The following is a 16798-nucleotide window of genomic DNA, read 5'->3' as shown; positions in this document are numbered from 1 at the left end:
CATCTGCATCACAGCTAAAGAATATAATTCTTTCCGCTGCATCATACTTATGTGGGCTTCATTTTACCCTTGACCAGTCAAAATCACTGTCCAAAAGCTTTAGAAAGGCAGGGAAAATTTTAATACTGTGATTACTGGAAGCCCAGTTATATCCCTGGGACTAAAGCATACAAAGGCTGCAGTCTGCAAGCCTCAGCCCCAGAACATGCCAGGAAGCTTTGCAAAGCAAAGTGCTTTAATGTCACCCTGCTCGCTGGAGTGTAGTCCTGCCAAAACCAGCTGGTATCCTCTCTCTGTTGCACTCCAGAGCAGGAGAAGCAAAGAGCAGTTTCTTCAAAGTCTTCTGCCAGCTCCACTGGTTTTCTTAACAGTTATTTGCAGATTATGGGTGTTCCCAAAGACCTTCAGATAAATGGACTTATACAGTCAGTGCTGCAGTGTTGTGCCAAAGTTCACTGTAGATTTGTCAGAGCTCTGGTTTTCTTTCATGTTTGTTTTGCTGCTAGAGGGATAATAGTCCCTTTTATTCCTCCTATACATCTAGTCTTGTTCTAAAGTGGAGAAAAAAAGGTGCAGCTGGATGCATCTCACTCACATGGATAAAAAGGAATTTAAAAGCAGGCGGAAATAAGCAAGATGGAAAGATCCTAAATATTTAATTTTGTCTAAGACCAGAGGCAATGTCGCAATGGGAACAAAAGCTACACAGAGTGCTCAGACCTCTTCCCTCACTGGCCTAAGCCAGCATCAGGACATAATCCCTTCAGTCTCGAGATCACATTCTTGTAATGCATGAACAGCAGCTGTGCCTCAATCTCCTTGGGGTCTCAAGCCTCTGTGGTAGTGGCAGGAGAAACAAACATCTTTCATTAAGGTCATTTTCATTAGTCAGTTCTGCCTACTCAGGGAGACCTTGTTAATCAGATGCCAAAACTCTCTGTCTGTACTCATGCTGTAGTTGCTTGTTTGCAGGTGTATTGCTAAAGCCATGGGAGAGGGAGAAAAATCCCAACAAAACAACAGGCAAAATAGGGAGACTAGAGAGCAAATGGTGCTGCAAATGGGACTGAGTATAGTCCACTACTGGGAGCTGGGGCATAGGTCTGGTGCTTGTGGTATGGAGGAGCACGTGACAAACACACCTCAAACAGCACTTGTAGTCTGGGTTTGATTTACTCCATGTTATCTATGAGGCTGGCAGCTCCAACTCTCATGGGGCAGGACAGGGAGAGGGCACTTACCTGCAGCTCTCCCAGCCAGCCAGAGACTGCAGTGGAGATGCTGAGCCTAGCTGAGTACACAAAAGGAAATGCTTCCCATTTGCCTCACACAGAGCACAGGCACTTAATTCTTATCACCTACAGGATGGCAGCATTTCATTTTCCATAAATAAGCTTCCCCTGAATAGCAAGACCATGGTGCTGCTGGCTCTAGCTTTGAATAACTGCTGCTCAGGCCATTTCTCCTGTGCAGGCTGAACCAAACCCTCCATGATCAGTAATGGTGCATTTCACGGGCAAAATGCATGGAAAGGATAAAATAAAAATTGGCAAGAAATAGCAAAAGTGCAAGATACTAAATTACATCAGATTTGAATAACCACTGCTTAGAAATATATTTTACTTTCCATTACATTCTACCATAAACCTTTTGGCAAGAATCTTACTAAATCAGATTTAGCCAAAAATTTGTATCCATGGAAGATTTAACAACCTCTGAAAAAGCATGAAAAATTGGACACTGGTTCCTGTCATGGCTGAATAACAGGAGCTTTGGATCAGGCTTTGAATGTCCACATTGTGGCAAGCACTCTTATTTTCCCCTTGTGTGCTAATTGCTCGCATTCCTGCACTACCATAAACCCACTTCTTTTGCAATGCCTGATCCCATCAATCCACCATGTGAACACAAGAGGGGAAAGGAAGAAAAACAAAAACATCTGCACTACCTTGAGGTTAGAATATGATCCTATTACATGTGGAAATGGGCATCAGTCCTTGCTTGTCTGGTTTTATGGGCTCAGCCCTATGAAGTGCAAAATCCCATGGGAATGTGCTCTAGAGCACTGAGCACTTGATAGGATTCAGCTCTTGGACTGCTGGGAAAACACCTCCGTGGGAGAGAAAAGTCTTTCCCCATATTTGGGCCAGGACAGACAACTAAGGTAGAGTTAAACAGAAGCAGTAGTGTTAGCAATACTGCAGAATGTCACGGAAAGGAAAAACAAGTTGGGAAAGAAGAGCAAAGGTAATGAAGCAATTCAGCTCTGACTGTACCTGTGGAGGCACATGGCAAAGCCTTTTTTCCACAGGACTCAATTTATCCTCAAGGTTTTGGTGCCAGCAAATCATATGCCTGCAGGCTGTGTGAGTACCTCTGCTGCTTTAAATGTAACATGCAGGCAGTAATGAATACTAGGAAGAGCAATTAGAATTAGGAAATAATTCTTTACTGTGAGGATGGTGAGACACTGCCACAGGTTGCCCAGAGAAGCTGTGGATGACCCATCCATGGAATGTTCAAGGTCAGGCTGGATGAGGCTCTGAGCACCCTGGTCTACTGGTAAGTGTCCCTGCCCATGGCACAGGGTTAGAATTGGACAATCTTTAATGTCCCTTCCAACCCAAGTCATTCTATGATCCTATTAATAAGGGCTGCAGTAAAACAACACAGTTCCCACATGCAGTGCTGCTCAGTAGAGGCTCCAAGCACAGCCTCATTCCCTGCCCACTGCTGCTGGACGTAATCTGGCCGTGGGGTCAGGCACAACATCCACTTTTCCAGGCACTGAGGCAGCAGTGTGAGTTATTTTCCCTCCATAGGCTGTAAGCATTGCTCCAGGCCTCTGAGCACTACATCCTGAGACATCTTCCCTGATCGAGGAGCTGAACCTCAGCTTGTGCCTGCTCTCACAGTGATTTCAGTTCACTCAAAGTGAACCTCTGCTCTCGGAAATGTGCACAAAAAAAGTCCAGGTCCCTACCAAAGTTGAATCTTGATTTTTCCACTTCACACCATCATTTCTTGAACTTTACATGATCAAAATTGTTCTGCTTCCACTATCAAATTCTTTCTCTAAAAGGCTTGATGATTGTTGTTCTCCAACTGCCTCTTGCTCTCTTTTGAGCTTGTCTTAAGATGCAGAGTGGGAGATAAAAAAAGAAGCTATAAGTGATCAGAAAATAACCAAAGAATCACATGTATTTTCTAATCAAGAGACAGGTACAGCTGTAATCCAGCTGACATCAGACACGTTCCCAACAGCACAGGTTCAGCCGCCTCCACTTGCCATGCACACCCTTCCCACTGGATCTGCACTAGCTGCAAATTCCAACACGAAATCGGCTGCTTTACCATGGCTCTGTTAAAAGTTCTACCCCAAATTATACCACCATATTTAAAACCAATTTTCTGTGCCTTTCTCTAAACACAGGGGCTGTAAGAGAGAGAGCAAGAGAAAGCTGCCTTTGACATGCTTTCCTCTTTTCTACTCCAACGTTTCCTGACTGCAAACCAGCGGACACCAAAATAGTTCAGACATAAACTGGGTGGGGGCCCTTATCCACAGGCCAACTATGCAGTCTTTGAATCTGCAGCACGCTTACACTTTGTGTGTTACCAGAGGCTCCTGCAGCATTGGAGGGGCTGTGATCGCCCACAGGCTGCCTGCCCCGTTTGAAAACAGAAACCACATTCCTAAGCCTGAGCAGTGACAGCTTATCTGCAGGGGGAATTACTGAGGAAGGGTTATACCCTGACAGGCCCAGGGCCTTCCAGGGAAGGCAGCAGGTTCTTCTTGGGGAGGTGGGGGATCAGACATAACATTCACTTCTGCTGAGCTCAGTTTTGCCATTCCTTTCTTGTCCCAAAGAGAAGCACGATGGGTGTACTGAAGGAATTCATGGTGAAGGCAGCCAGAAAAGTCACTCTTCCTATTTCAAAAGCTTCTGCACCTTGAACTGTTTGGCAGCTGTGCAGAGCAGCCTATCTGCCACCCACATTACAGAAAAGGTGCAGTGCCTTTTGTGGTGTACAGACTCCTCTTCACAAAGCATGCCAGCAACAGTGATATAGATATGTGCAATTGAAATGTCACAATTTAATCCTAAAGTAGCAGTTACAGCTTAGGCAAACTGTACTAGTGCTGTAATAGCACTAAGGTGCCCTGCTGGCTTTTTTCAGGGCTTGACTACATTATTTTCTAATAAGAATCTAATAAATCCTGTAAGTTACTGAGGAATTACATAATTGTTTATGACAGAGAATTATTTTCTCATGCTCTATGCTGCAGGAAAATAACGTCATACTGTATGACAACACAAAAAATATTATAAGGGCAAATACAATTACTTCTATGGTTATACCATTGTTATCAGTATATATAGTATATTGTGCTGTAAGTAAAGGCCATCAGCAAATAAATATACCAAATAGAGTCTACTGAAGGCAATGCAAGGACTTTTATTAACTTTGGTAGATTTAAAATCAGGATCATCTGCTGTAGTCAGAAAGTTTTCCAGAATACATTAAGCACTTAGGACCACAAATTTCAACCAGAGTATGTGCCTCATACTTTCCTATATTCCATCCATATATTCCAAACGTTTAACTCGTAACTCAGAATTTTTTACTGACAATGGAAAAAAAAAAAAAAAAAGGAAAGATTGTTACCCATCTTTCTCGGTGGTTCATATTTGCTCTACAGAAGACCAACATGCTACATCTAGCTGCAGTCTTTAAGATGCCATGCACAACAGTGGCAGTGAAGGAACAGCACTCCATGCAGCACAGTTTTTTTCCAACAGAAGACACCCATAAATCTGTGTTAAAGCAAGGAAAGGCAACCTAGCACTGGGTTATAAATCCATATTGGCAATGGAAAGCACACTGCCACAGGGGCTCCAGTATGCCAAAACTGACATTCTGACACAGCAGACCAAACCCATTCATGCCAATGCCTCCTCAAAAAGGCAAATCACAAAGTACCTTCAGAATCAATCGCCGTCGGTAAACTCTTGTAGTAATTCTCTGCTCTTCCTCTGAGCTTGAATCACTCTCAATCTCACTGTCACTGTCACTACATTCCTAATAAATGCAGTTTTAGTACATTTGAACAGCATGTTTGAAAGACAGAACATGCTGATCAGGACTAGGAGAAGAAAACAGAGGTTATCATGGACAGTGTTTTCCCTGTCTCTGTTATGCACATAATGACCCGCAGTTTCACTGCTAAAGTACATGATGGGAGGAGGCATTTTTGCTCCTTGGCATGTTGTAACCTGATAATTACACCAGCTATGGAATATCTCAGCAACTCTCAAGTCTCAGAAAATGGTATTTGGAATGCATCTGACCTGTGGAATTTCAAAACCTTACGTAATTTTTTAAATTTTATGTAAAAAAACCCCTAAACCTTGTCATAATGAATTGAATTTTTTTCTCCTAAAATTATTCTTTCAAACAAGTTTTATGGATTCACAAGGAATGGGAAGTGAATTTGCTAATGAAAAAAATAAGAAGACAGTCACAGAGAAAGATACAGTGGAGCACCTCCACATAGAACGTTACAAAAAGGACTTCTGAAGAACTTCTCCATGTAAATGGCTTTCCTGCTCAGTATTTATCTGATTTTATGAGTGGCAAAACTGCGGTGTGAAGCGCAATCATTCTGCATTTTCTCATGAAGGGAGCCTTTAGAGCTCAGTTTAGGGGGCAAGGCCTGGTGCTGGTCTCAGCCTGGTGCTGACAAGTATCACAGGGACATACAGGTGTTTACTCTGTCCTGGCACCCTCTGCCAGCCCCGGTGTTTCCCCCTCCAAAACCCAAGGAGCTCAGCTTTAAGGCTGAGCAGCTCTGTGTGCAAGTGCCTGACAAAGGGCTTCCCACCTCTGTGTGTGACAGAGCAGGGCAGAGACCCTTCTCCCTTGATATTTGGCTGAACCAACCCTTTCCTGAACAGAGGAATTTGAAAATTTCCTCTATGTTTTATTCAAAGATAGTCCCAAAACTACTTTTAAAATCATGGATAATTGATATTGTGAACTGCGTATCTATTTCTCTTTCTGAATCTGTCCCAAGATGTCTTAAACAAGAAGCAATTCTCAGAAATTATGTGCAAAATAAGAGTGGGCATAAGTGGGTGGAGGAGAAAAAGAACTATATAACAAAAAGCATTTAGAGCAGGATGAAAGAATTCATCTGCAGTCCTCTGGCACTAGTCAAATATAGTTATAAAAAATTATAAAACAATCCTCTCCTGAAGAAGTAACAAGAAAGCAGAAGATTTCCAGAGGGCACGAAAGCTTTAGAGGAAGAGTTATTTTTAATAAACAGCTTTAAGTGGTTTATTTGTGATGGAATTCTGACACTGAGAGTCACCTTGACCATGTGCTGGACACCATCCTTTTTGGAATAACATAGCAATTGCATTGTGTTCTTCTCATTTAAAAAGATCACTGGAAACTGATGCTCGAGCATTTGTAGAGAATTATACAACTTACACAATTACTGCAATGCTTTTGTGAATGTTTATGTGGACTTGGGATGAGGCCAAGGATTTGTTTCATCCACGTCACCAGGCGTCATACCACTATCAATGGTCTGAGTTTATCTCCTGGTGCAAACTCTGTGCCAAAACACTGCTGCAGCCCTTCTCCTGCAGGTGTGTGACTATTGCTTCCTGGTTCTTTCCAAATAGATCACAGATAAAAATATCTTGCTTTGCCAAGTAGTTTTAGTTTGTTCTCACTTTCTCTCCACAGAAGTAAATCTGTTTCTTCCATACTTTTCTCTTTATAGAGCATTTCTGAAGAATGCCTTGCAGAAAGACTGCAGTTGAAATTTTCTTTCTGTTTTCATGACAGCACATGAAGTGTCTAACCATGAATTGGACTGCATTAGTAATGAAACTTACTGAATTCAAATTAGATTAGAAGGCATTATTGAAGAAATATCAACAAGATAATAGAAGCACTTCTTGTCATTCTAACAGATGCTTGTTTCTTACCCATTCAGGCTTTGTGAGAGACTCACATTTTGAAATGACATTATTTTTTGATACCAGTTTATTCGAAGATCATGCCCATAAAAAGACTTGTTATTTAGTGGATACAATTATCAGCCTTTACCAATAAAGCAAAGTAGTGCAGACAGCAGGCCTAAGAAAAGCACTTGCTTATTGTTCTCAATCCAGATGGGATATCCAATGGTAAAGAGCACACGAAAGTGGGTGACAACTTCTCTTCCCACTGATGGGAATGCAGAGGGGGAAATGCAGCATGTCAGTACACCCTCAGCTACAGCGTGCATCTACACTCACTCCTGCATTTAATCAGAGCATGGCACCACCAGACTGAGGTCTGCCCCAAAGCCTACAAATACTGAGAAATGCTGCCATCTGCCTTTAACTGCCTTTGCAGAGGTGAAGGCTCTTTACTTACATTTTTAGGTATTCCAGTAATTAGCAAACATTAGGAAAGATCTTACTGTGTCACGAACTGATAACAAGATAATAACAATCATATGCTTCATAACTGCTGAAACTGATTACATTATCATCTAATAAAAGAATTCTTGGTTGTATAATCGAAAGAATAGGTTAAAGCGAACTAATTTAAACTTGAATGTTTACTGCAGCCCACCACAGCCAGCATTTTTATTATGCTACAATAAAAAAAAAAAATCTATATAATGTAGAAACAATTCTACTGAAATATTTTGCTTCCAAAAGTTATAATCTCCTCCTGTATTGCACACAAGAAAAGACAATCTCAGCAGAGAGAGGAGTGTAGATGAAACTCTGCAATTCCCCTTTCCAGCCTGGTTCCCTGCTGGCCCTGAGGTCTGTTCTGTGGTGATCCTCCCACTGCTGGGGTGTGAGGTGCACGCAGCTACTGGGCTACAAGCCATTTTTTGAGTCAACTTTCCTTCTGAGCTTCTGGTAAATAAACAGAAGCAAATGAGAAAGCTATCAAAATCCTAATTTTCATAAAGCAACTTATAACTGGGGTTCTACAGTTAAAGGTGTAAGAGTCAGGTAAGGTAGAAAGGAAGGGGAGCCCCTTGGCAGCATTTTTGATTTGTCTTGGCTGGATGGACTCTGAAGTTGGGATAAATATGAAAAAAAAAAAAAAAAAAAAAAAAAAAAAAACAAACCACAAATATAAGGAGGAGATTAAATATCACCCAAAACTTGTTTTTCTGAAAATTAACAGAGTAAAAAAAATCAAGGAAGTTTTGGGGACAAAGAGCAGGACAGAGCCTGAAGGGTCCCTTTATTTCTTTGCTCCTATAATTTGCTTCAGTGTCACAGGAAGAGTGGGAAACCAGTGGCAACATTTTAGTGGAAACAGATGGAGGACAGCTGAGCTGTTTGGCAGTGTTTGCATTGGTGGTATGTCATGGCAGGGAAGGGGTTGTTCCCCAGTGATGTGGGACTGGGCTCCCAGAAACTGCTCTAACCTCTTCCAGGGCTCAGGGCCAGGCAGGGAAGGGATTATGCAGCCCTTCTTGGCTCCCCTGCCTATTCTGACTCCACCCCTTTCTATTCACAACACAAATAAAAATTTCCAGTAGCTGCCATTTTTTCCAATTCAGTAATAAACTGAAAAGACATAGAGAAGGATTAAAAAAAAAGCACAAAAAAACCAAACCTAACCCTGTCACAAACAACATTACAAGTCATACAAAAAAAAAATTTGCCAACCAATATGTCAAGCAACAGGAACTCCTCACACTTTTAATTATTACAGGACATACTGTACCTTCTGTTCAGACATTACTGCTCCCTCCTCCTCTTGGATGCTTGTTCTTGGCTTGCCATCCTCAGAAGTACTCCAGCCCATCTTCTTCACACTGACAGGCACAGATGTTTTGCTGCCTTCTGTTGTTGGCTTGCTGGTCTCTTCCAAAGATTTCTGATATGCTGTTGATGATGTTTGCTCATCAGTAACAGTTGAGATCTGAGACTTTGTTTTCAGGGCTTCTTTGTCACTGTGTTTTCCCACATCATTTAAAGCTTCCTGGATGTAGGATTTAGTTTTTGTCTCTGATGTGGACTCAGATAGGCTTCCATTTGTTTCTGGCTTCCCTGTTTCTCCTTTGACATATGAGGTAACAGAATCTCGGCATTGGTCCGAACTACAAGAAAAAGAGAAAGGAATAGACAGCTGTTCAGGGCTTAAATCACAGGCACAAGGGCAAAGCACCAAGACTCTTACTGAGCCTTCAGTCTGAGCCCATATATTTCACATAGAGAAAAGTAAAATTTTAGACTCCAATTGCAGACATCTATCTATTTAATAACCTTGCCTTCTGCATCACGGCCTCATTTCAGAAGCAATGAAAGTATGGTGGACACCAGAAACAAGGCAAAATGTTTTATGTTAATCTCCTTCCACTTGGTGGAGGGGAAGTAAAAGAGAAAAAAAATACGCAAAACCTACCAGTTCTCTTGTATAATCATGAGCTAAAGCCTTGAGGCACTAATTTTTAAACTACTCTCTAATCAAAGAGGTGATGAAAATATCTGTTACCATGAAATTACCAGTTATTTTTCCCCCAAAGTACAGTATCTGTAATCTAGATAGGTCTTGCCTTTTAAAAAATATGGTTATCTGCAAGTCCTTAGATACTGCAGAGCCTCAATAATATGCAGAGCCAAAGGCACGGAAGGTTACTAAAAGATAGAAAGCTGGCCAGAATTTTTCCTTAGCTTATCTACAGAGTGTTTTCACCTGCATTTCTAATAAAGAGGTTTTCTTTCCTTTGTATTTTTGCTAACTTTCTTTTAAACACTATGACTGTGTAATGCTGACATATGAAAATATGCCAGTTGTTCGCTGGCAAAACTCTTATAAAAGATAGCAAAGTGAATTAATCTAGCTAGAAATTGGTATCTTCTTAAGGAAGTTCTTTTACTTCCAGAAGTGATCAAGTTTACTAATTTAACACAATATAAAATGCAGAATAACAACACTTGCTTAATAACAGGAATCACATCAGTAGTAGCTCAAGTGCTTAACAGTATTGAAAGGCAATGAATTTGCTGAAATCAATGACCAAATTCCCACTGGATTTGATAGAGTATCTAATGAAACCTTGAACCTTAAAACATCTTGAGTCAAGGATGCAAAGAATGCAAACTGCTGACAGACAGATGATCACTGTGCAGATAATCACTCTATGCTGATTTACAGCTCCTGCAGACCTGGCTCCTTCAATTAGTGAGCGCAGGAACTCCTTGCCAGGAGGGCTGAACAGGACAACAGATATTGTCAATGTTGAAAGCTTAAGGAGGTCCAAGGGCAGGCTGCAAAAGCTCTTACAAGAGAAATGCACTGAGGATAAATATATAGATAGCATCCCTCTCAGCAGGTCATTCATTATGTCAAAGACAAGTGGAGCCTGGGAGAGTGCAGGGCGAAAACAGCACATACATCCATTCTCCTTCCTCTGCAGTCACTGCTGGGAGACAACAGACAGGACTAGACGGGTTTGGTATCACCATTCTTACCTTCTCGTGCCTCGTAACTCATCTTTTAAAGTCTAGTATATTAGCATGACATAACATGCTTGAAGTAAGAGTTATAAAAAGTGACAATTCAAAAATTGGCTTATGGAAAAAGTAACAATTATCTGAGGGAAGACAAAGAGAAGCAAATGGAAATGATGACTGCCATAAAGGTGCTCAAAAATAACAGTAATGTAGTATCCTGGTTTCAGATAATGTTCTTGATTCCAGCTATATCTATGCACCACTGAGATGAATTATAAATAGAAATACACAAGGTAGAGAATGTGAAAAGAAGTATTACCTGCTCAAGATAATATGAAATACTTCTCAAATGCCTATATTGAGAATGAAACTTGAAAAATATATCTGAGGCCCAATCAAGTTTTTATTTTAAATGTGTATAGGAGTGTGTAGACATGTTCTCACGGAGTAGGGAACAACAGCCTCTGCAGTGCTGCTGGTGGCAGGGCAGCGTGGGAAGCCTGCTGACACACACATTGCAACACTGGGTGCTCACCTCTCGTCCAGGCGATCCAGCAGGCTGCCGCCTATCCTGCGTCCTGACGCCGGTGCCTCGGAGACGCTGGAGGAGTCAGGCTGCCAACCTGTAATTGAAGACATTTCGCGTTCTGCTTGTTGAACACCTTTAAGAAATGACCACACTCTTCCTTGCGTCATCTCCTCAGACTCAGCTCCTTCTTCCAGATGAATGTCCTCAAACAGAGACTTAAACTTTTCTGCCGTCATCTCCTCATCAGTACCAGACTTTTCTTTCTCGGGCTGTTCAGTCCTCACTCCTCTTTCACTAGTCTCTTCGCTCTGCCTTTGTTTAGCATCTCTGGATATCCCGCCATAACTACCGAGATACCGAGGAAAATCTTTAAGGTCCACTTCCTCCAACTGGCTCTCGCCTATGGAAATATCTTTAGGTGTTCCTTCTCTAGGCACTGAGAAATCAATTCTGCTGTCATCCAGTGAAGTGTCCTCTTCAGTCACCACTGGCGGTGCTGCTGCTGTACCATCTACGAGTCCCTGGGAGGTCACTAACACGTCACTCAGTCTACTGGGAGTTCTAAGGGGTGACTCTAGGCTAGAGGTGTCGCTAAGGAAATCATCCTGGTGGAAAGGGGTGGGCGGCACAAAGCGCAACCCAGTGGGAGTTTCCAGTTCCACTTGAATGGAGGGATAACCTAAGGAAGACAGCACATTTGGACTGACTGGGATGAAGCATGGAGCAACAAATAAGCAAATGCCAAATGATTCATGGGTTACATAAAGCATGAAACATATGAGGAGGTGCAGGTGTATAAGAACCAATGCAGTTCTGATAGATTTTGTTACTTTGTCCTAAAGAGAAGGAACAAAGAACGAGTACTGCCAGTCAACATTACAATGAAGCCAATTACTTCTGACTATTTTTTTAATAGTCTGTACAGTCAGCAATTGCTTGTGCAGTTATTTTAAACATTTTCAAGCTATAGCAGATTGTCTTATGGGCATGCAATAAATCAAATGTGGACAAGGGTGGTTGTCCCTTTACATACAAGACAATCTCTTGCAGCCATATTGTGTAAATCTTTATTTCCAAGTTTTTATTTATTTATTTTTTAAATTTTGAAGTTTAGTTAACAGATTTTAAAGACAGCAGTACATCATAACATAGGACAGCCACATTTTTCTCAGTAGGTATTCTTTCTAAAACAGGTCCAAATTTTTAATATGCCTTTATATTAAAATACACCATACCAGAAATACAGTTTTACTAACATATACCTCCAATTTAACCACAGAGTACAAGAATGGACTAGCTGAAGAATGAAGAACAGAAATGGATCTGAATGAGGATACTAAAAGATAGTAGATCTAAATACACAGCAGGATAAAAAAAACTAAAGCAAGGAAGTTAACAAAGGGATAAAAGAACAAAAATACATCAAGGGAGAGCTATATGAATATTTCAGGTACAGTGAAGTTATATGGGTGAGAGGACTGTGGTGAGTAAGGAGATTTTGGTGATCTTGAAGACTGAGGTGATCTTGGTGACATTGGTACAATCAGATACACTGATCAAATAAAGAGAAAAGAAAAATTGATGAAAACATTGAAAAAAAGAAAACATACAAAAGGATTAAACTGAATATACACATAAAAAATGGCAACAAAACCTTAAGTTTGCATTGGGCAACCTAATGAAGGGAAAAACACATGCTGTGGGGTTAACTGGACATTGTGCTGCCTGCAAGAGGAGGTGCATCAGCGGGCTTGGGAGTTTGTTTCCTGAACCAGCCGAAAGAAAGGCAAAGGTGGTCTGGTCTTGGTGAGGAAAGAAAGCTTCAGGAAGGTTCAGAGAAGAGGAGAGACAGAAAGCAACTGCAGAGAAGCGCTTTTTTCATAAAATATTGATGCTACTATTAAAAGGTTCACGCAACATTTCAAGAGCAACTTTCTTAAAATGTCAACAGAAAACTATTTCTGTAGTGCAATGATTCAATGACCAGCAATACTGCCCAATAATGGAGGTACACTGAGCTCATATGTTCTGAAGAGCAAAAAAAAATCTTACTAAAATACAGAGAAAGCCAAAGCATAATTGAGCAAATTACAAAAACCAAAGGAAATGTTACTTACAAAAAAAAAAAAAAATCTTATTTGAGGAGCTATTTGTAATGAAAGTGAATAAAATCAAAGTAACAATCCAGTGCCTCTTATCTAACATTTGAAACAAAAAAAAGTCAACATTTAGCATCTTCAACATACTGATAAATAATAAGCACTTCTATGGAAATTTTGTTTTACAAGGAGAATTTCATTTTTGCTTTTAATCTGACTCAAATTTAACCTGCACAGTTCTGCTTTAAGTTGATACAGCTTCCATGAGAAAATTATTACACAACTTTACCCATTAGCAGACTAAAAAAGATATTCACTCATACACTAATAGAACATTCTCTTCTTTTTCTACTGCCATTGTAGAAACTACCACTACATATCTAGACAGGAAGCCAAAGAATACACATATTTCCAGGTAAACTGTCAAGCATTAAATACCAAGTACAAAAAAAATAGAGATGGGCAAGCCTCAAGGGACAACTGTTGCAGGAGAAAAGCTTGGTCTTGTCAACTGACACTGAGGCTGGTGGGAACCAGCGTTTACTAGACACACATATTTGTGGGATTTTGTGCTTATTGTTTGAGGCATTAATGTGCAACCTACATATCCCCATAAATGATGCAGGACTTGAAGGTATACTAAGGAAGTTTGCTGATGATAGGAAATTGGGACCAGCTGTGGACACTTCCAAGGCAGGGAGGGCTGGGCAATCACCAACCACATAAGTTTAACAAAGACAAGTGCTGGATTCAGCACCTGGCACAGGGCAACCCTGGCTGTGTGCACAGGCTGGAGAGCAGCCATGCCAAAAAGGACCTGGGGGGCCCTTGGGGTTGACGGGAAGTTGAACATGAGTCAGCAGGGAGCTATGACAGGGGAGGTTTAGGATGGATACAAGGAAGAGGTTTTTCACTCAGAAGGTGGTCAAGCTCTGCAACAGAGAAGTCACAGCACCAAGCCTGCCAGAGTTCAAGATGCGTTTGGACAACGCTCTGAGGTACAGGGTCTGATTCTTGAGGCTGTCCTGTGCAGGGCCAGGATCTAGTCATAGGTCCTTATCAGCTCAGGGATATTCTATGATTCTATAGTATCATGCTTTAGGACAGGAAAACCCCTTTACACATTTAAAATTATTGTTCCTGTATAACTTACAATCTTTCTTTAAAGTCTAGTTTATACAATAATATTGGACATGTCACTGAATTAAAAATGACTACAGAATTCAATTACCATCAATGGGATCATGAAATACGTTATTTTCATCTGCAAAACTTCTGGTGCCTGAAATATTTCCATAATCAAATATTGGTCCTTCCAACAGGGTCACGATATCTATTCGATTAATTTTTGTCAATACAGAAGTTAAGGCATCAGCTGAAAAAAAATAAAACACATCAGAAAAAGGTTCAGCATTGCAGAACTGTGTGATCATTTTTCTCAGTCACATTCACATTGCATTACTTACAAACTGCTGCCATGTCCCAATGCCTTTGGTTCTAGCAAACCTCAGCATTTGTCTGAGCAGTCATTCAGCTGCCTACTTATTCAAGGTACACATCTATTAAGAGTCTACACTTTCTCCAAGTATAATTATATTACAACACAAAAGGTACAAAGAATAAGGTTGGAGAGTTCCTAAAGAACATATTTACTTGCTACTGATAAAAAATATACTTTTACTGGAGCGTAAAGGGAGAGTAAAAATCCTTTTTACATTCTGTTTTGAGGAACAACAGAACAGGCAGTCAGGTAATAATGCGTATAAGGCTACTCATGCAGTAGATAATGAAATCTCATTTACAATAATCCTGTTGTGAGAACACAGCAATACTGGAAATTACTTTTACAGTGAAAGAGATCAGAGGAGATTCAAATGATGTGTAGGAGTTTGTGGATCAGAGAAGGGTAACGAACACCACTGACACCATACAAAAATCAACCCCTCTCTTTCAGTTTGAGCAATTCAAGTGAAACATACAGATAAGTCCATAATTATCAGCACAGAATCAATGTCTCCATCACTTCTCATAGTAAGAATTTTAGTCTTTTCCTATGACCTACAATACTGTTAGACTACCTAAATTTTCCAGGCAGTCATTTCTGTGTTTCACATTCCTTGCTATTGGAAAGTTTTCCCTATTATTTTCTTTACTGGAGTTCGAGTTTATCACTTGTCCCATCAATTATGGATGTGGATAAGAGATCATTTCCTTCTGCATATATACTGAATAAATATGACATATTTCTGACTCCTGGTAAAAATGTAACTGAAACTTCATTTTTCATTGATGGTTTGTGAAAAAAATTAATAATGTTTTCTTCAACTTGGCAACAGATGAAATGGGCTATAACTCATAAAAAACAAAAGTAACTATTTGAACTTACTTGTAGCATTTTTCCCATCTCTGGTAACCCATTTTTTTAATAACATGAAGCTTTGAGCAATAAGAGAATTAGGGTTTTCTACTCGGATTTGATTTATTTCATCCACAGAAAAATTCAGTTCTCTTGCCAGTTCTATAAAGACAAAAAAAGCAAGCAAGAAAAGAAAACAAACCCAAAAACACCAAAGAAAGCACAAATCCCTCAACTGTCTTGTCAAGCTTAAAAATACTAACTTTCATAGGTCACAGAGATATCAACAAAACTGCCTGACATAAACTTTACAGGTAACAATGAATGTGACATTATATCCCCATACTTCAATTTCCTAAGATCATTTTGAATTTCAATCATCTCTGGGAGCGATTATACTTATACTCAGTAAGGCACTTAAACATGATGAAAAAGCCCTCCCTGGAGATTGCGTCATCACTGCTGATTTATATATTCTCTTTATTTCCCCCTGGAGCACCCTGTGCAGCTCAGCACTGGTGCTGTCATCATCTGAGCCCTGGCAGAGCTGGCTGCTGCAGCTGTGAGCCCAGGAAGAGCAGCTCTGCCCACCAACATAGGGGGCTACACGTGGGCAGAGCTTCCAGCACCAACTTGCCTGGTTGCTGAGCTCCTGCAACCAGGGTTTGGGGGAAACTGCTGTCCAGGGACAGCAAATACCCCAGAGGCAGCCCTGAGCCCAGGCAGGTAGAGCCTCTCAGCTCCTTGGGAGAGCATCTGGAGAGGAAAGCCATTCAGCTATTTTCTCTGAGTTCCTCCTTGATTTATTGAAGGATAAAGGAATAATTTCCTAATAGGCATCTTTGCCCAGCAATACATTGCACGTTTTGGGAAGCTGGCTTGGCTGTGAATTTGGGAGAGCCTGATGCAGTTTTGCTGTGTCTTTTGCTAAAAGAATACCTAAAAATGCAATAGAAAAGACTGATTTCAAAATTAAAGCAGAAAATCTTACCTGTCCAGCTAAGTCCTAGGTGATCAGCTACAATTGCCATCCTTATATCTGTCCGTTCACATGGACTCTGTGGACCTGTGATTTACAATTTCTCAATTAAAAAGGTTTTGCACAGAAAACCACAATACCGGATAATAGTTTATTATAAAAAATAGCTTTAATTGACTAAGTTGACAGTGTTTATATTGTTTACTAGAATGGTTGTGTGACCTCATAACCTACAAACCAAAATTTTTTCACAGCTTTTAGATTTTCACCTGTGTAAAGCCAAAATGTAAAACTACATGATGTTGTGTAATGAAACCAAACATGCTGGCAATCTAGCTG

General features: G+C 40.6%; 1 protein-coding gene across 3 annotated transcripts in view; it reads right to left on the bottom strand.

The window, feature by feature from the left end:
- Nucleotides 1-16798, bottom strand: part of ANK3 (ankyrin 3) — a 308301-nt gene that overhangs the window by 9205 nt on the left and 282298 nt on the right. For 2 of the 3 annotated variants that reach the window (XM_056494940.1, XM_056494941.1), the window contains 5 exons: nucleotides 16472-16546; nucleotides 15511-15642; nucleotides 14356-14499; nucleotides 11032-11704; nucleotides 8764-9139 (listed from right to left, as the gene is read on the bottom strand). In XM_056494940.1, the coding sequence (XP_056350915.1) occupies nucleotides 8764-9139; nucleotides 11032-11704; nucleotides 14356-14499; nucleotides 15511-15642; nucleotides 16472-16546 (1400 nt within the window). The remainder of the gene's footprint in view (nucleotides 1-8763; nucleotides 9140-11031; nucleotides 11705-14355; nucleotides 14500-15510; nucleotides 15643-16471; nucleotides 16547-16798) is intronic. The other variant, XM_056494942.1, reaches the window with a different exon arrangement.

Source organism: Oenanthe melanoleuca, chromosome 6 (genome assembly GCF_029582105.1).
Source record: "Oenanthe melanoleuca isolate GR-GAL-2019-014 chromosome 6, OMel1.0, whole genome shotgun sequence".
Classification (NCBI taxonomy): Eukaryota; Metazoa; Chordata; class Aves; order Passeriformes; family Muscicapidae; genus Oenanthe; species Oenanthe melanoleuca.
Note: the sequence above shows the minus strand (reverse complement) of the source record. Positions and strands in the feature narration are given on the sequence as shown.